A 20,745-nucleotide genomic window follows, 5' to 3' on the forward strand; every position below is an offset into this window, starting at 1 on the left:
TTTAGTTTAATTAATTAACTATTTTATTTAACTAGAGTAGACGGATCGTTTTATATTCATCCTGCTGTTGACAGTGGAGCAGCCCGGTTTTTTTTTTTTTACTCTGTAGCGTCGGTGCATCAACGTGCTTCAGTGCCAGGAAATTTTCTTCTGGCATCGAGCGCCGCAGTGGCTGGCATCGGTGCCTGGTCTTCCTCTCCCATTGAAGCACCGACTTGTTCACACACTGCGGCGTTGTAACGTGCCAACGGACCAGATCCATGAATCGGCTCGCGACCACAATCGAACGGCTCTCATTGCCCCTCGAGACAAAAGCGAGGAGAAGCCCCCGAGGCCCGAACCCGAGAGCCGGTGACACCACCGTCTCCGTTCCCCTTCCTCCCCTGTCGCCCATGGCGAACGAAACCCTCGTGCCCTCCTCCTCCGCCTCCTCCCCAAAACCCTAAACCCTAGCCCGGCTCCATTTCTAAACCCTAACGCGAGCCTCCTCGGCGGCAGCCATGGGGCGCAATCGCGACGTCCGCTTTGTCTCCTCCGGCGTCAGGCACCCTTCCGCCGCCGCCTCAGCCCCGGCCCCGGCGCCAGCGCTCGCCCTCCTCTCCGCCACACACCCCTTCGCGCACATCGGACGCGCCATCGACGCCGCCGCCGCCGCCATGAGGCCCAGCCGCGACTTTCGCTTCGTCTCCTCCGGCGTCAATCACCCTTCCGCCGCCGCCTCAGCCCCGGCCCCGGCGCCAGCACCCGCCCTCCTCTCCTCTGCACTGCCCTTTGCGGACATCGGACGCGCCATCATCGACGCCGCTGCCTGCCGCTTGGGCGCGTCCCTCCCCCGTGTCCCAATTGCTCGGGCCGACACGGCGCCGCCCCCGCCGCGGAGGCACGGGAAGGATGGGGGCGGGGTCGAGGAGCGGGTGCTGATAAGCGAGGTGGCCGTGCAGGGAAAGGACGGGGAGCCACTGGAGCGGCCCGAGCTGGAGGCTGCGGCCGCGGCGGCGCTGCGCGCGTGCCGCCCCAACGCGGCCGTCACCGGGCGGGAGGTGCAGGAGGACGTCCACCGCGTCGTGGAGAGCGGGCTCTTCCGTTCGTGCATGCCCGTCGCCGTCGACACCCGTGACGGCATTCGCCTTGTCTTTGAGGTCCTCCTTTGTTCCTCCCTCTTGTTTCCACTTCCCTTCCGCTGCCTTATTTCTGTAACTGATGGATGCACATTCTGGGTTGTTTTGTGATTTAGGTGGAGCCGAACCAGGACTTCCATGGCCTCGTCTGTGAGGGTGCCAACATGCTGCCTTCCAAGTTCCTGGAAGATGCATTTCGCGATCGCCATGGTAAGTAACTAAGTATGTTAGTTTCCCTAATAATGTTTCACGTTTCTGCTATGGTAGATGATATGGAATGTTATCTTAAATGACATTATTACCTGTAAATACTTGAAAGTAGAGAGGGACACTAGGTGTACAAACATTCAGTAGTTTCCTATAATCCTCCTGTAACCATTATGTACTTTTGATAGATGTTGTGTTGGTCTTTTAGACCCCGTTGAATTTTTGGTGTTACAATGCGCAGGAAAAATTATCAATACAAGACATTTGGATCAAGTGATCAAGTCCGTTACCGGATGGTATCAGGAGCATGGTCTAACTGGCTTGGTAGGCAATCCAAATCCATGTTTTCTCTGTGGCACATAGTTTCGTGATATGTTTAAGAGGATTAGCCAAAATGGGTGCCTAGCGACCATTTGTCCTAAAAGAAATTTTCTGTAATGTATTGATCATCTAGGGGGTTGCTACTGTAGCAACTGGGTTATTATGTTCCTGGTTCTCTAACCCACTAGTGATTGTGTATATCTCAACGATACCAACTATGTGGACAACTGAGCATACAACATAGGATTCACTTGTTATTCATTGCATACAGAAATAAGGGTGTTCAATGCTAAAGTGCTAAATGATGGATCACAAAGAGCTCTTGATTTGACTCCAGGTTTCATATGCTGAGATTCTTTCTGGAGGAATTCTGAGGTTACAAGTTTCAGAAGCCGAGGTTAATAATATCAACATTCGCTTTCTGGATAAAAAAACGTGAGAACTATATCTTGACTCAGTGAGATTCTATTGACCAAGTACTGTTTTAAAATTGTGTAATTTTCTTATCTTTTCCACCCTTTGCTTTTCATTTCATGCTATAATAGTGGTGAACCAACCATTGGAAAGACACAGCCGGAGACCATACTTCGACAGCTTACCACCAAGAAGGGGCAGGTCAGAGCATTTTCATACGCTATCTTGCTCTGTTTATATATTATATACTTCAGGAGGACTATTAATGATATTTTGAAATGTAATTTTCATCTTTCAGTTACATTCTTAAAAAAAACTCGACTAGAGGGAGAGATGTCGACCCTAGCATTAATATGTAGGACGCAAGAATCGAACCGTGGTTGACTGGGTGACATCTACCTATATTCTTAGTTCTAGATGTGGCATGAAGTGCTATTAAACATTTTTTCCACTTCACATTTTCTGTTCATATTGTGTTGAATCGTTAATGCACTGAACTACTGAAGTTGCTATGCAAAGGCTAAAGCCAAAATCATCAGCTATTGTTACAGTATAGTCATATAAATTTGGTTGGAGCACATATAGCTAAGTAACTCTTTCTCCGTTCATTATGACTGGCATTGCCACAATAAATATTTGGACCTGGGTTGGGTGTTTCTGATTTGAAGCATTATGAAAGGAGCACTGTGTTTTGAACTAAAATGATGTTAGCAATTATCTATAAAAAATCATGTTAGCAATAATATTTAGACTTGGTTGAGTGCTTGTCTTACCTTGTTATTCATGTCCTGTTGCCTTATGCTGTAACATTAATCTTGTCTGTTTATACTTTTAATGATGAAAATAGGCTTACAATATGGCCCAACTTAAAAGGGACGTTGAAACAATACTTACTATGGGAATCATGGAGGATGTTACAATAATTCCACAGCCAGTTGGAGGTGAAGCTAACTTTTTAGTTCTCAGTCGTTATTTTTGAAACTGATCTGTTCTCAAGTGCTAGTGTTCATGTGCTTTGTGCTCTTCTGCAGATTCTAATAAAGTGGACCTTGTCATGAATCTTGTTGAACGCCCTTCAGGTGGTTTCTCTGCTGGTGGTGGCATTTCAAGTGTGTGAGTACAAACAATGCTTGGAAAAGTGATCTGAATTTAGTGAATTGCATGCTTTCATAGTTCTGTTTTGAGTCATTAGTGCTGACATTGTAGATGCACTGTGTTTTCTTTTAACCACCAGTTGTAGCATCTGCACGAAGTACAGTCGAACTGTTATTCCTCAATGTTGATGATGTTGTATGATGTTTTCTCTGCAGGATAACAAATGGACCCCTTTCTGGACTTATTGGCAGGTCAGTATGTTATTCTTTCACAGGTTAAGATGCACATATGCTGCTACTCTGGTTCTGTTTCTAGTTCTATTATTTCTGCTTGTGAGTTCCTACCCATGACATAGGCTCAGTGTTATTTTGGTTCTTCAAAGACTCTCAGGGATATAACTTTTTAGTTGCCGAGTATCATTTGGGTTGTTTTTGTATAAGTGGCCCTGTGCTAAAAAAGGGGACCTATTTGGAAAGGGCGGATTGGGATCCAAATCCTTAGGATGTGATTTAATTGAAATTTGATTAAATCCTGAAAAATCATGGAGTAATGGCCTTCTAAACAGGCCCTCAGTGGGCTTTTGACCCTCATTTGGTTGGGCTTAATGTTTCGAAGAAGCCTTATTAGCCTGGTTCTTAGAGACGTTAGGAGGGCTGAAACGAAAACACACTGTTGTGGATTGACTTGTGGTTATCATCAAAACTGTCCTGAAGCCACCACACGTGGAGCAGCTTAAGCTATAAGCTTATCCTCCAAAGCCCAAACAGGCCTTAGAGACCAATTTTTTTTAGAGTTGATGTAAAATCTATAAAGTATTGGTGGTGAACTGATGACGTGTAGCAGAATAGACAGCTGATGACGTTTAAGTTGAATGTGTGGCTGATCTTCTTGTTTTTCTATCAGATGTGTATAATTTCAAACCCCAGACCAGCTGTTTACTGGTTGGCTGCCAGCATGTACCTTCTTCTTAACCAATTCCCTTCATTGGTGCCAAAACTCATAGCCTTTGGATATTGGAATCAGTTTACTAGTTGACCTGAAACTTCAATGGAAATCTACTCTTATTGGCGTAATCATCAGTAGTTCAGTATTGGTTTACAATATACTCCAGTTGGAATTTGTTGTGGTTTTAGCTCCATGTACATAGACCAAGGAAGAGTTACTATTTCGTTTTTTACATGGTTTATCCCTAGGATTGTGTATCCTTCTCACTAACACCACAGCCAATTAGCAGTTGATAGTGGCATTTGTGGGAAAATGCCACCTCGATTAAAACCAACTTGCTAAAACATATCTATGATGATTTCTGAACTGGAGGTGGTATTTCTGTAACAAAATCATTATGTTGCAACTTCATATTAGCTTCTGGATATGTTGAAGATGCACATAGTCTAAAATTCTCACTTGGGTGACGCAGCTTTGCATATTCACATCGCAACGTTTTTGGGAGGAACAAGAAATTGAATCTCTCGCTAGAAAGGGGGCAAATAGATTCAATATTTAGATTGAACTATACTGACCCTTGGATCGATGGCGACAACAAGAGGACCTCAAGAACTATTATGGTTCAGGTATTTACCTTTAATATGACACCACCTTCTATTTCGGCTAGTCAATCATCATATCTATATATATTTATAGGTATTTCTTGTGCCAGAACTCTAGGACTCCTGGAACACTTGTCCATGGTGGTGATCATCCTGACCATGGGCCTCTAACAATTGGGCGGGCTACTGCTGGCATTGAATATAGCCGACCATTCAGACCTAAATGGAGTGGGACACTTGGATTCATCTTTCAGGTAAATATCTAACTCTTATGTTGTAGTGGTTAAGTACCTTTTGTCATAACATGTAGCCAGGCCAATAGACAAGCTAACTCTTATGTCGTAGTAGTTAAGTACCTTTTGTCTCATAACATGTAGCTAGGCCAATAGACAAGCCCAAAGCAAGAGTTGATTGCATGAGATTACAACTATTTTACTATAACTTTAGGTCATATGCTTCAGATACAAAACAGCTGCTCTGTATAGAGAATAGGTGAAACAAAGAACCATTAAATTAATTTGCCATTAGCTTGTACTATATTCTGCTGGCTATCTTTTTAAAACTAGCCACATGGCTTGGTGCTGACCTTTTGTGTCTGCGCAGCATGCTGGTGCCCGTGATGACAAAGGCAATCCTGTCATCAGGGATTTCTATAACAGCCAATTAACTGCCAGGTTTCAACTCTCATTGTCTCATTTACTTCTTGTTTTCACAATAAATATCTATATCTTCAGGCACACTATCATTATACTTGTTAACTTGTCATTTCTAACCTGATTTTCATCTAATTGCATTGCAGTGGAAGTGCTTATGATGACACGCTACTGGCTAAGTTCGAAAGTATCTACACAGATTCTGGAGACCATAGCTCTACAATGGTTGGCATTTATGCTTCTTCCTTCTCTAACTTGGAAATTTTGTAGTCATGATCTCTTATCTCATGCTATCATTGTTGCTTGTAGTTTGTTTTTAATGTTGAGCAAGGTCTCCCAATTCTTCCTGAGTGGCTAAGCTTCAACAGAGTGACAGCACGTTTGAGGCAAGGCTATGAAATTGGTCCTGCTCGACTTCTTCTAAGGTTTGTTTATATAAAGTTCTTATATTGATCCTGTAACAAAAATTGTCATGAACTTCCCTGCATATGAACTTGCACCAACAGTTTTGTCCAGCTCTGTTACTTTCTATATAATGTTTTTGCTTTATGTAGTGCTTCTGGTGGTCATGTGGAGGGGAACTTTTCACCTCATGAAGCGTTTGCAATTGGTGGGATAAATAGTGTAAGAGGATATGAAGAAGGTGCTGTTGGTTCTGGGCGCTCTTATGCTGTAGGTAGTGGAGAAGTGTCATGCCATATGGTAGGCTTCTTCCTCCTCCAGAACCTTTTTTTTGTCAGTGTTAAATGGACTACACATTAAGTATGTGACACTAGTATGGGTGTATGACAAAATCCAAGCACAATGATATGGTAACTTCCCGCAGAATACTGTGTTGGCAACAAGGGTATACGTATCTACATAACTAAAAATGGCACTCCCTCCATTTCTTTTTATAGGGCGTATTAGGATTTGAGAAAGTCTTTCAAAGTATAATTTGACCATTAAATTATCTTATAATATATTGTCAATTGCTAAGAAACCAATATCTTACTAAAAGATATGTGAAATACGAATCTAATGATATATCTTTTATACACTAAACATGCATATAATTTGACTAAGTGTTGATCAAAATTTACGAAGTTTGACTTTATCGAATCCTAGTACACCCTGTTTTGAAATGGAGGGAGTTCTTTTTTAGCATACTTTGCGACTTACTGCAAAAAGTTTCTTTATCAAATTTAGTTCAGGAACATAGCTAACTGGAAAAGCAAATAAATAGGTGGGAATGCTGCCACACCGCCCCAACACTTGAATACATATTAGATATGCAACATTTTCCAACACGTTAAAGCTTGGATGAGATTTTGATGGGAAGAAGTAGGGTAGAGCCGTACTGAACATAGAGAAATCGCAGTGAACTGCTTTTACCTGTATGCCTAAATAGAACCTTATAACCATTCAAAGATGCCAAACCCAGGAATAGGATCCAAAATTCTCTGTGCAAAACACAAAAGTCCAGAAACACCTAATGCACATGGTTATTACAAAGATGGCATATGAATATCTAGCAACAAATATTTTAGCTAGAACAATATTAATATCCATTTATTACATTATTGCAACTAGGGCCCATCATGAAAGTAAAGTGGCCCAGTTAAGTATGTCTTGTACCCACACTTATTGTTGTTTCTCAAAGGAGGACTCTTTGGTGACTAGGCTGTTACCCAATTGATTGCCTGTAGTAGCTTAACTGGGCCTGCTTGCTTTACTTTCATATTGGGCCTAAGTGGCAATAATGTTATAAATGGACATTGCTACTGTTTTTAATAGAATATTTATTGCGAGATGCGGATATGATATCTTTGTAATAACCGAGTGCAATAGCTGTTCCTGGACTAGTTTGTTTTGCACAGAGAATCTGGAGCCATGTTCCCGGGTTCGAATATATTGGCAGCTTGAAGAATTAGTTATATGCTTGGTTTGAAGAGTGCTGTCTGCAAATGCCACCATGCGCATTTGAAGAAATGCATGTTACTTATGGCGGTGCTGCTTCAATGCACAATTTACCTACTCTGTGATCTCATGAGTGAACAAATCAAGCTTTTAAATCATCACTTTCTTACTTTGCATGCAGTTTGGGCCACTGGAAGGTGTGGTCTTTGGTGACTACGGTAGTGATCTCGGTTCTGGTCCGAAAGTTCCTGGTAAGCCATATTTTGCTCACATTTTGCCCAACACGGTGACTCTTTATTCATGTAGTACGCATTTGACCGAATGAAAGTAGGATACTCCTTCAGATGAACTCTAAACCTAATATTTGGTTTGGACATATAACTATCTAATTCAGATTATCGATTTGGAAATTTGCTGCTCTTTCTTCTTGATGATAAATTTTTTGTAAGTTGAGTAATTGGGTATTACTGCTGCTGGAACAAGTCTGATACAACTGGGGATTTGCACTGACACAATCATTAAAATATTGATATATATTATCATCTCTTTCTGTTAGATAGTAGACACAGTTCTTACTTGGACCATTTGTGGTGATTGGCTTTTCAGGTGACCCAGCGGGAGCCCGTAGGAAGCCTGGTAGTGGTTATGGCTACGGTGTCGGCATCCGTGTGGACTCCCCACTGGGACCTCTGCGACTTGAGTACGCCTTCAATGATAAACAAGCAAGGAGATTTCACTTTGGTGTTGGCTACAGAAATTAACATGTATATTAGTCATATTCAGCTTTGTTCTTCTGAGCATTCTCAGCTGGTAGGAGATAGTGCCATGCCTTCCATTTTTTGGCGACGTCAGTGCATTTTTGGAAAGAAAGTTTTGTGTAGCTCAGACTGTCTTATTATATATATATAGTAAGTATATTTGGTACTTTCAGAGTATGTACTCTCATATACGTATCTTATTACCTAGGTAGTATTTTATATGATAAATAGTATATACATGGAGCATATGAGTATATAAGATTATCCAAATGTTATATATAGTTTTTAAGTTGGTATGCACATATTTTTTTAGTGTATTATATTTTATGTACAAATAGAAAGATATTATTAAAATCTAATAAAATTGATGGATTTTTTTTTCAATTTTTTCATATAGTTCATATTGGAGTATCTTAGAATGAGTATATAAGTATACTATATATAGAAAAATTAGTTTGTATTTTCAGAGTACATACTTCATACTATGATATACCATATAGATGAACTGGATATATTCCTTTATCATTATGAGTATATTAAATATACTTATTCTAACATACTCATGTGAACTATATGAAAAAACTAAAAAGAAGTCTATTAATTTAATTAGATTTTGATAATACCTTTGTATTTGTACATAAAATGTAATACACTAAAAAAATATATACAAACCATCTAAAAAATATACATATCATTTGGATAATCTTATATATTCGCATACTCCACTATGTTATGAGATACATATATGAGAGTATATATATATAGTTAAACTAGTATGTACTCTAGGGAGTACTCTAGGGAGTATATACTCCCTATTATGATATATCACATAAATGATTGGATATACTCATTCTAAGATACTCTGATGTGAATTATATGAAAAAAAATTGAAAAGAAGTTCATCAATTTTAATAGATTTTATAATACATTTATATTTGTACATAAAATATAATATTCTCAAAAAAATATGTACAAACCACCTAAAAAAATATACATATTACTTGGATGATCTTATATACTTATATATTTTATGTACATACTATTTATCGCATGGGATACTTCCTATATTATGAGATACGTATATGAGAGTACATACTACTAAGAGTACCAAACATGCTTTTTATATATATACACACATGTGCCACTACCTAGCCTGGTGTCCATGCTTTGGAGGCCGTCGGACCTCGGCCTACCTAGCCTTGCCGCCCTGCTCCCCTCGTCGTATGTGTCTTGTCTCGTGGGTGGTGGCAGCAGTGGTCGCACTCTGAGTAGCTAGGGGCTACGATGCGGTGGTGGCACAATCTCATCCTGAACGTCCTGCCCCTCCTAGATGTCATGCTCTGGGATGTCATCACTGCCACCAAGTCTGACACAGCTCGTCTTCGTGATGTGTTGCTTCTTCCTCTTCTGTGGCTACACCCTATGAAGCTGGCGGCTACTAATGCTGCTAGTATGTATGATTACTTTGTGCGATTTGTTTGTTTCGTTATTTTGTTTGTTTCGTTGTGTATTTGGTAAATTAGTTATGCTAGCTTGGTTGCTATCCTAGTAGTGGTAACTATGATGCTTTGTGATAATTCTTAATCACCTGAGTTAATGGTATGAATTGTGTGTTAGCATAAGAGTGAGTATTCTATAACTAGAGGCATTGTATTATACGCTTGGCAGTTTGTAACTGAGGTCATAACTGATTTATCTTATGGATCATAATTATATTGCTTTTGGTATCGTAACTAATGTGTGTGCAGAGATGAATAAGTTAGATCACATGATAAAAAAGTACATAATTACGACTAGAGAAGTTACCGAGTTACAACCAGAGAAAGTATCGAGTTACGATCATATATATTTATAGTAACTGATTTATCTTGTGGATCGTAACATACTGCTTTTAGGATTGTAAATAGATGTATTCGTAGAGGTGAATAAGTTACGATCACATAATACAAAGTATATAATTATGACTAGAGAAGGTTATCGAGTTGCTACCATATATATTTGTAGTAATTAATCTATCTTATAGATCGTAACTATATTGCTTTTGGGATTGTAACTGAGGGTATGCGCAATATTGAATAAGTTACAATCATATGATAAAAAAGTAAATAATTACAACTAGAGAATGTTACCAAGTTGACTATACATATTTGATCATCCAACATCTAACGCACTAGTCTTATATGATTGTAACTGAGAGTGTGTATAGGTGAATAAGTTACGATCATATGACATAATGTAGTATAGTTGTGATTATATATATTTACAGTAATTGATCTATCTTCTAAATCATAATTATACTGTTTTTGAGATCGTAATTAGAAGGTGACACAATAGTGGACTACAGTGCACCTAAGTCTGTGTGTGCGTGTGTGTACTTCTCATATACGTATCTCATAACATAGAAAATATTTTATATGATAAATAGTATGTACATGGAGTATGTGAGTATATAAGATTATCCAAGTAGTATGTATACTTTTTTAGGTGGTTTACACATATTTTTTTTGAGTATATTACATTTTATATACAAATATAAAGGTATTATTAAAATCCATTAAAATTGATGAACTTTTTTTCAATTTTTTCATGTAGTTCACATCGGAGTATCTTAGAATAAATATATAACTATACTTATAGTGATAAAAGAGTATATTTAGTTCATTTATATATTATATCATAGTAGGAAGTATATACATGCCTAAGACATCTGAAAGGCCCGGTGGTGAAATCAGGAAATGCAAAGAACGAGGGTTGAATTCTACAGCATGCTTGTTGCTATAATATTTGTACTTCTTGCGTATTTATGGCCGTGTACATCTTGTGCGTTAACACTATGACCTCGAGAGTAGTGAAGTTGTTTTTTTATCATATGGAGACAAATGATATTTCTGACCAATGCAAAAAGTTTCACTTGGCACTAGTGCATTGTTTGCTGAGCTCTCTTTATTTATATATTTGAGCATGTATCTTAATATTCTAACAGTTTTGCTACATCTCAAGTGAATGAGATATTTCAAATTTCCCGGTCACCAAAATTTCAAAGGAAATTGGGATTTGGGGTTAGGTTTAGGGATTGGGGTTAGGTTTGGGGGATTACCTGAGGCTAGCGAATTGATGGGTTTAGAGGGATCACCACCAAAATTTCAAAGGAAATTTGGACTTGGAGTTAGGGTTTAGGGGATCACCCGAGGCTGCCGAATTGGTGAGCTTAGAGGGATGGCTGGGGAGGTTTGCTGGCTTGCATGGTTGCGAGCGGGACGGCAAGGCGACAGGTGCATTGCATGTCGCTCACACATGAGATATTAGAAGAAATGATGGTTAATGGATGCAAGCTGAGTAGTGGTCAGCTAGGTGGTGGTTGGTGGATGGAGGGCGGGGCAGAGTAGCCTTACTGGAGTCTAGGAAGGATGGACTCGCATGAGAGAAGGGAGGATGAGCACCTAGGGAGTGAGGCGGCACGTTTGAGCGCCGAGTATTGGGTGTGAGGAGGAGATGTGTGTGTGTGTGTGTGAGAGAGAGAGGTGTGTTGGGGATAAGGTTAAAGAGGGGACATATCCGGACTGTTGGATATAGATCCAACGGTCCAAAAATGTGACTGGTACAAATGCAAGATCTCAATCATGTGGTGAGGAGATGAACCTATATTCTATGTGACATGGTGTAAGGATTTGTGATGCTCTTAGAGGGGGTGGATTATGACCACTTAAAACTAAGGCTCAAATACAACAAGATAAACTAGAGTATACTAAGATAAAAATTGATTAGGTTTATCTAATATTTCTACTTATCGCAACAAAGTTTTGCATCCTAGTAATAAATCCTACGGAATACATAGCAATTCTAGAAAAGGTAAATACAGAATAGTAAATGCAAGAGGTAAATACGAAATGTAAAGGGCAGAGAGAATGTAAACTCGGCACGATAAGTTGCCGCTCACCCCTAGTCCATATTGGAGCCTCTCGCAAGGGTCAAGCTCCCCTATCGACTAACTCCGTAGATAGTCGTTAGAGCTTCTCACATGTCAGTGTGTCTCCTACTAAGCATCTGCTAGATGCTCACCATCATCTCCACTGTAGTAGTGCCTTGTCACTCTGGTATGGTGCACTGCAACAGCTCACAAAGCTTGCGGCCACTCCAAAACCTCTTCAAAGAGTCTCTTAAGACACAAACAACGTCAAGCCATCTAGGTGTCAGCAAATACCAAGACTAACAAGTGTGGATCACCCACTTTATTGAATTCTAGGCTAATCACTTAGCTAGATACACACTAGGTTTAAACTAGCACTAATCAACTCCTTAATCTTGTGCTAATTTCCTTGATCTTCAATGTGCTCAACTTTGGTGGCATGAACTCCTCTTAAGTGTATATGTATGCTCCTGAGCTCTAGCACCCTCAAATAACCGAGCGGTGAAGTATTTATAACCCCAACACAAAAACTAGTCGTTGCCCCTTGGGCTTAGAAAACTATGAACGCCAGAAGTTACGGTGATCACAACTTCCTTAGCACCGGAACATCCTATGATCATAGCTCCAACAGCTAGAAAAAATTAGTCATAATTGAAATCTTCTCACCAGATAATCTATTGGTAGTACTGAAACATTGTGTGTAGCACCCAAAAAATAACCTCTCTGTAAACAATCTCTAGTGAAATCTTGTGTTGAACTCCGAAACATACGGTGCGAGCACCGAAATATTTTGTGTGGGCATCGGAATTTCGGGTGGGTATAATTCCAAAATCTTGCAATCCGTATTTTTTGCTATAACACAAAAATTCCAGAATTTCGTGTCGTGAAATTAGCTAGCTAGCGGCTAAAATACAGTACTACAAGAACACACAAATTGAACAGCCTATCAGAAATGACTGAAACAGAATTGTTTCAGCTACAAATATAAAAAAACAGCTCCTATAACGAACCGTTTTGGAAAATGTACTACAGGAAAAAAAAATTATTTCTGATAAAATTTATCGGAAACAGTTCCATAAAAAAGCCGTTTATCATCAGAAACCACACGATAACACCCTCCTCCCTTCTTGCTCCCCACGTCGTTTCTAATAATCGTCGTGCCTAGTCCCTCCCTGACAGGTGGACCCCACGCAACGCAATAACACCCTCCTCTCTTATTGCTCCCTCATGGATCCAACCCCTATCGGTTCCTCCGCTAGTTTGTGGCTGACCGATATTTCTCATCATCACTTAGCTATTGCATTTATTTTTCTCATTGCCGGTTATATGTATCGAATTAACTTTGGAATATTGGGCACAATATCAAAGATCGCCACCTCCTCCTTGCCTAGACCGCTTCCCCGCCACCACCTCCACTCATCCCTAACCGCACGCGTCGCCCCTTCATCTAAAGTCAGTATCTTAACTGCTTGCACTACCTGCCCCTTTGATGCACTTCCACCAACATCAAGGACATTGGCAAGTGTGGTAAGGATCATGAATGCGACGCCAAGGAATAAGCAAACTAGAATTCCAAAGACCATATAGAAGAACCTCATGCCTATGATTAGAGTGCCACGGGAGGTTGGGGACATGAACCCAGGAGCAACAAACAAAATGGTCATGACTGCCATCCCAAGGATTTGAACACTATCCCCAACCATCACACAGAGCAACATTGGGTTGCTAGGCGCACAGATGACATCACTGATCACAAGCTTCCACCTAGACAACCCTTCATTCATCTTAGCCTTTTTTAATAGGAACATGCAAAGGGGCTCAAAGTCATTGTTTGTGCCAAAACGTTCCACTTCACACCTGTAATTGTAGCTGAAGTCGATAAACAAATAGAAGGCTCCCTGAGGTTCTAAAATTTTGACTCCAGACAGCTCCCTAAAACTTCTTACAAGGTAGTCATGACGCTCCTGGAATGCTTTGACCATGATTGATACTGCTTCACCACCAGCATAACCTAGGTTCAAATCTGCAAGCCCTGCCTTTTGTGATATACTACTGGCATCTGAGGTAAACTAGCTTTGAATCTTTCCACGAGCTAAGACAAAATGTTCAGGAGTAGCTAAGTTTCCAACTAGTCATAGCAAAAACCTAAAACCCATTTACAATTAATGTTTCTTCCCACAATTTAGGCAATGCAGCAAAGCTTGTGTGCTTAGCAGGTTGATAGATAATATGCTCATATATCTCATCAGATAAACCAAAGGCCTAGGATGCTCCCTGACCATACCAGCAATCTCCTCAAGGAACTCCTTATGATACACAAACCTTGTTCAATTAGAAGGCGTTGCACTAGCCAACCTAGCCATCTCAGGGTAGCTGACCCAATATGGTGTCGGTATCAATACTTCATCACCAGGTGAGTGAACAACAAGGACATCTTGTTTAATGCACTTTATGGCTCCATTACTCACAAGAACTTGATCCGGATAGTAAGATAAACCATTCTCCTTCTGAAGCTTTTTGCAGATAGCCTTCCTCAGCTCCAGAGTCCCCGCACTGGCACGTACCTTGTTGAGCCATTCCTAATTGCGTTTTTCCCAGTCTAGACGTCCTTAAAGTCCCAGCAGCCGAAGAGCAACTCCTTGCTGGTTCCAGGATCGAAGGTGGTGAAGCGGCCATGGGCGAAGCCGAGCAGCTTCTGGTAGCCATTGTTGAGGCATATTATTGAATAGTTGGCGGGTGTCGGCTCGAGGAGGTCGGCGACCGCGACACAGGTGATGATCTGGACGTCGTCGGCCCAGTACGTTGTAGTGGGCATGATGATCCACATGACGTGCGGGAAGACCGACAGGCTATTGAGCGAGTGCTAGTTGGAGCTGGTGAGGTACTCGGTTGCTAGCTCGTAGCGCACATACAGGTCCATGGCCACTGGCTCCACCCGCTAACAAGTCCTTCGTCATGTGCTCGACCTTGGTGTACGCCGCGCGAGCGACACCCTTCACACCAGACTGATGCACTTCAGCTATCAGCTCATGCGCCACCTCTGGTACGCCGTGGGCCACTACGTAGGCCTACGCCAAGGCGGCCTTCAACGCCCCAGGGAGGTGCTTGTCCAGCTCGTGCACCGTGTAGTCCACCTTGTGGTCGATGAAGGCAATGACGTTGAAGGGGACATCGTCGATGCGGCTACCACCATGGGTGTCGAAGAGGGAGAAGATGCGCGGTGCCATGTGCGACAGGAGCAGGTCCCTGGTCGTGCACCATGGTGTGGCCACCCGCATGTCTAGCTCGGTGGCACTTGAGGGCGCCGCTAGAGAGGAGGTCACGGTGTGGATCTGGGTTGGAGAGGAATGAGAGGTAGGGAGGAGTTCGCCCTTACCCGTCTCCTCCGATGAGGTAGTCTCCTACTCTGCTTGCAACTGGTGAAGCGCCAGGGAGGCCAGATCCACAACCGAGGACGCAGACATGGTGGTGGACTTAGTCGAGGAAGCGGCCGAGAATGCGACTGTGGTGATAGACTCATACAACGTGGCAACTGGCATTGTGTACCCAGCCGGATCGGAAGACGACGACACCCACGCGCACGTAGATGAAGCTTGGGAACGCCTCGCGACCTCTCGAGTGCGCTTCGTGGCCTCTAGAGCGCACACCAATGCAAAATAATCGTCGATGGAGGCGACCATCGCCCCTAACCTATCGGAGATCTCCTCGTCTAGCTTCTGCGCCTGCACGTTCATCTTTGAGTTGCTCCGAGCGTCACGGCTAAGGATCGACGAGCTCTGATACTAATTGTCAAACCTGTCAGTGAATCCAACGAACAATGAACTAGAACGAGGGAAATCTAAACAAATTTCAGAGAGAATTAAAGATTTTGGGGAAAACTGAAAAACAACTTCAGCTATTATTCACTACGAACCATAGTTCTGTTACAATCTTTTGCAAAATGGAATACCTTTTTTCTCGTACCCTAGACAGTTTATATTCTTCCAGCTAGGTGGCAGCAGATTAACCCAAATCAACATCTAAACAACAATAAATGGTAAACCACAGTTAACTATAGTAATACGACAATGGTAAAAAGAAAGTAACGCCTATGACCGTCCAATCTTAACCGAAGCGATATCCGCCCAAGGTGAATATGGCGGGTCATGACATCCACTCCTCCCCCTCTCGGTCCCGGGCTCCCGGCAAGCTGTGCTCCACCGCGCCGCGCAGCTCTTGGTGGTGTCCCCGTCGCCGCGCCGGCACCGCGCGAGGCCGGCGGCGGCGGCCTAGGTTTAGCCCATCGCGGCTTGCGGGGCGCGGGTTGACTCGGGACCGTCGGGCCTCGATTCGTGCTGCCGAGATTTGTTCGTGCGCCCGGTTTTCCATCGCTTGATTTGGCGGTTGTGAAAGCGTCGGAGGAGGGGAGCAGAAGTTAATTCTCTCGAGGGCCGAGGCCACGGGCTTCTCGCCCCTCGCGCGCAGCACACAGCACGCAGGCGCCGTCGCCTGCTTCAAGTAGTTGCAAATCCTCCGAGTTTCCGGCTCCTCATGGCTTCAGGTATTCCTCCGCGTGAATTTGTGGGATTCATTGGAGATATTCTCCTTTTCTCTACCTACTTGTGTGATTTTTCTTCGAGGGAACTACGGTAGGCTTTTATTCAGCCGACCCGAACATTTTATTGCCAATCAGAGGATTATAGAAATAATGAAATCGCCTGACTCAAGTGCATAATGTCAATGGAAGGCATGTTGCCTAGGACATTAGTTTGACAAGGTGTAATTATACTTAATTAGGGGTACTTAGTACTTTTAATGCTGTTTCTTATGGAGTTAAATTGTTATTTGACCTCTTCATTTAGGATTGTTGTATCAGGGGCTGGCAAAGATTTATGCTGTGGGGTATCCAGTATAAAGGAGATGGGTATTCTCGATTTATTTTTTCTTGTTATCAGAGTCAGATCGAAATTCAATTCTTCACTGCTTGTCATTCAATTATGGCTTAGGAATGTTTTGCATCAAGATTCATAGAAGTATTGAACTGGTTGTCTGCCCTTTTTTTTTTAATTCTAACTGAGCATTAGCTTCTTTAGCGCTATGGGGGATTAACCAGTTTTGTATCTTTTGGTGTCTAATTCCCTAACAGAATTATATGAAATAAGAGTTCAGCTTGTACCACCGTTCAGAAGTTTAAGCAGTAAACCTGATCTGGCACTCATTCATCATTGCTTACCTGATGAACTACTTTTCGAGATGATCATTATACAGACTGGAGCATTTATTTTTATCTTCGTAACACAGGAATTGAAAACACTGCACTAAATTCTTCTCCAATTATGTCCATTCCATGTGTATTTCCTGCTAAGTATATATCATGGAATAATCATGAAAGGAGCTAATATACCTGATTGATCCATAATGTATTTCCTGCTAAGTAGATAAGTATATCCATATACCTCATGTTATCATGGTATTAACATGAAAAGAAGCTGTCATCATTGACATCAATAATCGATGCAATACTGCTTTCCTTAACTGTTATATGGCTATTCTTTTTCAACAGATTTTCACGATAATGAGCCCCTATACTTTAGGGAGGGCCTCATGTGTCTGCCGCAAGTGGAAGTATACTGCACATAATCCTACTCTGTGGCGTACTGCATGCCTGAAAACTTGGCAGGTTAGTGTTATTATATGTCGCTATTTGGTTTTAATGGTCTTACGTTTTTCTCAAGCATCTGATTTTATGATATGAAGAGGAGTGGAATGGAGGCAAACTACAGGATGGTTTAGTCATTGTACGATTCTTCTTGGAGGAGAACGTGGCTGCAGAGACCTAGAATCCGATGTGATGGTAAATATTCAAGAAGCATTAGATCGTATAGTATGGTGCATTGCTAAAAGCGTATTGCTCCAAATAGACAGAGTGCTTTGAGGCTTTTGAATTTATTCAACCTGACTAAGTGCTGCCTGGGATTATCCGATTACTACAATTTCATCGATGAAATTGTAGATGCTGCTTTAAGATGTTTATACGAGTGTATCTGTGCCGTAAACTAAATCTCATATATATTGCTGACTAAATATACAGAACTTTGACTAACATTCTGTTCTAGTGTGCCCACTTTAGTTTGCACACTGAGGTCTGAGGCATCATCGATGTTTGATCTACAATATATGTGACTTTGATACTTGCTGCTTCTTCAGGTTTCTATGTGAGTAGGAACACATATATGTGACTTTGATAGTTGACTTCATGACATAGGTGAGTAGTGTCTGCACCCGAGTATTTATCCTCTTCATTTGTGCAAAGATGTGGGTGTATGAATTTGTGCCCGTTGTAACTACTGATTGTTACGGCTCTTGACTTACATTTAGTACATTTTGAGTTATATTCAGATTTTTTAAAGAGGAAGCCATTCATCCTTCTGAGATTGTATTCCATTTTTTTGTTGAACTTGAACCAGGGGAGAAGCCAGGCGACGCAACCATCGGGGTCAGCTCCATTAGACAACGGGGTTCATATGACACTAAATTATGAGACAAGACATTATTAGCATATATGACAATATTGTTGCATTATTACTGTCTTCATACGGTATGCAAACTTATGGATGTCAAATTTTTGGAAACTTTATATGTTTCTAGTTGATTGTATATATTCTCAAGAAATGGAACCCTACTACACTGAAATATTTTTTGTTCTAACTTGATTTAAATCCCACTCATCTATTAATAGTGATGGCATAGGATATGAAAAGTTCAGATCTTATAACCTTTAAGTACCTTTGATGGTCCTATCTATTGCGTGAACTTGTGCTACTGAACTTGTAGAAAGTGTATGTGGATATGTGCATATATGGACTTGTGCTACTGAATTTGTGACATCGGACTTGTATGCTTGTGGACGTTTGATGACGTACTTGTTGGTTTTTGCATAATGTCATGTGTGGATGTGTGGTTTTATGATGTGTCATATATATGTGGTTGAATCAGTTAATTATGAATTCTGTGAATTGTTGTTGCTGTTCTGATTAATGTATGTAGGGTGCAATTCCATATTTTGACAATTAGTGGGGAAATGCTTATCAGAAATGGCTCTAAACTAGAGTGGTTTCTGATATCAGAATATCAAAAACGGCTCTAATTTAGAGCTGTTTCTGATACTCCTTATCAGAAACGATTCCCTAGCCATTTCTGATAATTCTTAGTATCACAAACACTCAAGTGGAAACGGTTGCGATACTATTTCTGATGAGGGCTTATGAACCATTTCTAATTACTGATTTTGTAGTAGTGATATTTACTGTAATGGCCAAGTTTCCTAAGTTTCTTACATCCATAAATTGGACCATTGAGCCAAAAGCTCTACTCGCACCTCCACTCAAGTCTTCCTCATATAACACACATAAACACACATACACTAAAACACTATATATTAGCACTAGTCTAGATCACTAGTAACACCATCATGATACTATAGTCTACTTAAACTATAGCTTCGGATTTTTATCGAGCTGTATATATTGGTTCTATAGTGTCGGCTACATCGGATTTTTGCTTTGGAACTAAGGCACTATACCGCAAGTTAACGAGAGAATCTTAGTTTTCTTAGTAGCATGTAAGCTGCACTGACAACCATACTATTATTGCTTTTATCAACAAGTTGTGTTTATACTCGTCATAAGATTATATATTTTTATTTGAGATATTGTCTGTTATACTTCAGTACTTTTAACGTTTTGTTACGCATTATTATACATCAATAGTATAGTTTGAAGTTGTGGTATGATACTCAATATTTCTAGTGTAGAAATGTATACAATTCAGTTAAATTATTCACAAATATTATCGATCACTAGTTTGGTAGTTTTGCCATCGATGTTATTGGAGGTATTATTTGCAAGTGTTTTATTTCTTGCTAGGTATTTTATACTCAAGCTTGCCTTTGGTGTTCAACGCAAAATCTGAAGGTCAAGATCAAGATGTTAGCAATTAGGAATACACGCGGCGAAATTTGGGTGACATCATAGTTATAATGTTTAATAGTTTGTGTACTTCAAAATAAGTTTTATATGTACACATGTAAATTATGACTTCTTGATATAAATAAAGCTTATGCTAGTTACTCTATAAATCATTGGTGTTATCAGTGTAAGTTTTATTTTTTTGCCTTACCATGATTATGGGTTCTTAATCTGTAATTATATTGTGGCTATCTCTTAGGTCCGTGTTCGGGGCGTGACATCATTGATCTTTCACATGGCATTCGTGAATACCCAATAAGTCACGCCAGCCCACTAGTGCCATCCAATTTTCCTTAGCCAAACAAATAGGATCACCCAATTTGCAGATCGAGTAACATAAGCTATATGATATAGGTCAATGGGTTGATTCGGTTTGGACCACTCGGTTCAATGTGAACCTATAAACTTGTTTCTTGCACCGTCCTCCCCTAGTCTCACCCTATCCTTCCTGGTCCTCTTCCCGTCTGGCTTCCTCCTTCCCTGCAAGCGTCGCCTATGTCCGCCCTATGCAAATCACCACCTTCTCCACCGGCATTGGCACCGACACCGGCGCCCTCACCCTCCCCCACCGGCAGCGACGACCTCCGCCTCCTCCACCGACAGTGCCGCCCTCCGCACGTGCCGCCCACCTCCACCTCACCATCGCCGTCAGATATAAAAAATTGCAAATAGGTTACTAAAACCTTGTATCACTATTTGTTTGAATTAAAGCATGATCATTACTTGGTGTGATATTATGAGGATTAAGTCGTATTATTAGTCTGCCAAGGCTTTTCAGAAACATATATTAATTGGCATAAAGCTTACTCTCTTGCTCAAA

General features: G+C 41.1%; 1 protein-coding gene and 1 long non-coding RNA gene across 5 annotated transcripts; both read left to right on the plus strand.

Moving 5' to 3' along the window:
• The first annotated feature begins 285 nt into the window (after window positions 1–285).
• Window positions 286–8,180, plus strand: LOC133922464 (outer envelope protein 80, chloroplastic). The gene is made up of 16 exons (XM_062367822.1): window positions 286–1,139; window positions 1,235–1,328; window positions 1,567–1,649; window positions 1,984–2,081; window positions 2,192–2,261; window positions 2,908–3,001; window positions 3,092–3,173; window positions 3,371–3,406; window positions 4,573–4,726; window positions 4,813–4,956; window positions 5,306–5,376; window positions 5,502–5,580; window positions 5,665–5,780; window positions 5,910–6,057; window positions 7,436–7,505; window positions 7,861–8,180. The coding sequence occupies exons 1-16, from the start codon at window positions 501–503 to the stop codon at window positions 8,013–8,015; spliced, it is 2,133 nt and encodes a 710-aa protein (XP_062223806.1). The 5' UTR covers window positions 286–500; the 3' UTR covers window positions 8,016–8,180.
• A 7,851-nt stretch (window positions 8,181–16,031) lies between these two features.
• On the plus strand, window positions 16,032–20,017 carry LOC133922465 (uncharacterized). 4 transcript variants are annotated; one of them, XR_009910471.1, is made up of 5 exons: window positions 16,032–16,459; window positions 16,761–17,578; window positions 17,656–17,752; window positions 18,106–18,163; window positions 18,366–18,617. It is a non-coding gene; the product is annotated as an uncharacterized LOC133922465 (long non-coding RNA). The 4 variants fall into 4 exon arrangements; XR_009910469.1 differs by adding an exon at window positions 19,824–20,017 and having other exon boundaries at window positions 16,033–17,578; window positions 18,366–18,496; XR_009910470.1 differs by having other exon boundaries at window positions 16,033–16,822; window positions 17,462–17,578.
• The last annotated feature ends 728 nt before the right edge of the window (window positions 20,018–20,745 follow it).

This window comes from Phragmites australis, chromosome 6 (assembly GCF_958298935.1).
Source record: "Phragmites australis chromosome 6, lpPhrAust1.1, whole genome shotgun sequence".
NCBI lineage: Eukaryota > Viridiplantae > Streptophyta > Magnoliopsida > Poales > Poaceae > Phragmites > Phragmites australis.

Excerpts from the sequence above, each read along its gene's own strand:
- LOC133922464 (XM_062367822.1), top strand. The coding sequence starts at position 501 with ATGGGGCGCAATCGCGACGTCCGCTTTGTCTCCTCCGGCGTCAGGCAC. Across the intron at positions 2,082-2,191 it reads CGCTTTCTGGATAAAAAAAC|TGGTGAACCAACCATTGGAA; the intron begins GTGAGAACTATA and ends ATGCTATAATAG. Across the intron at positions 3,407-4,572 it reads CTTTCTGGACTTATTGGCAG|CTTTGCATATTCACATCGCA; the intron begins GTCAGTATGTTA and ends TGGGTGACGCAG.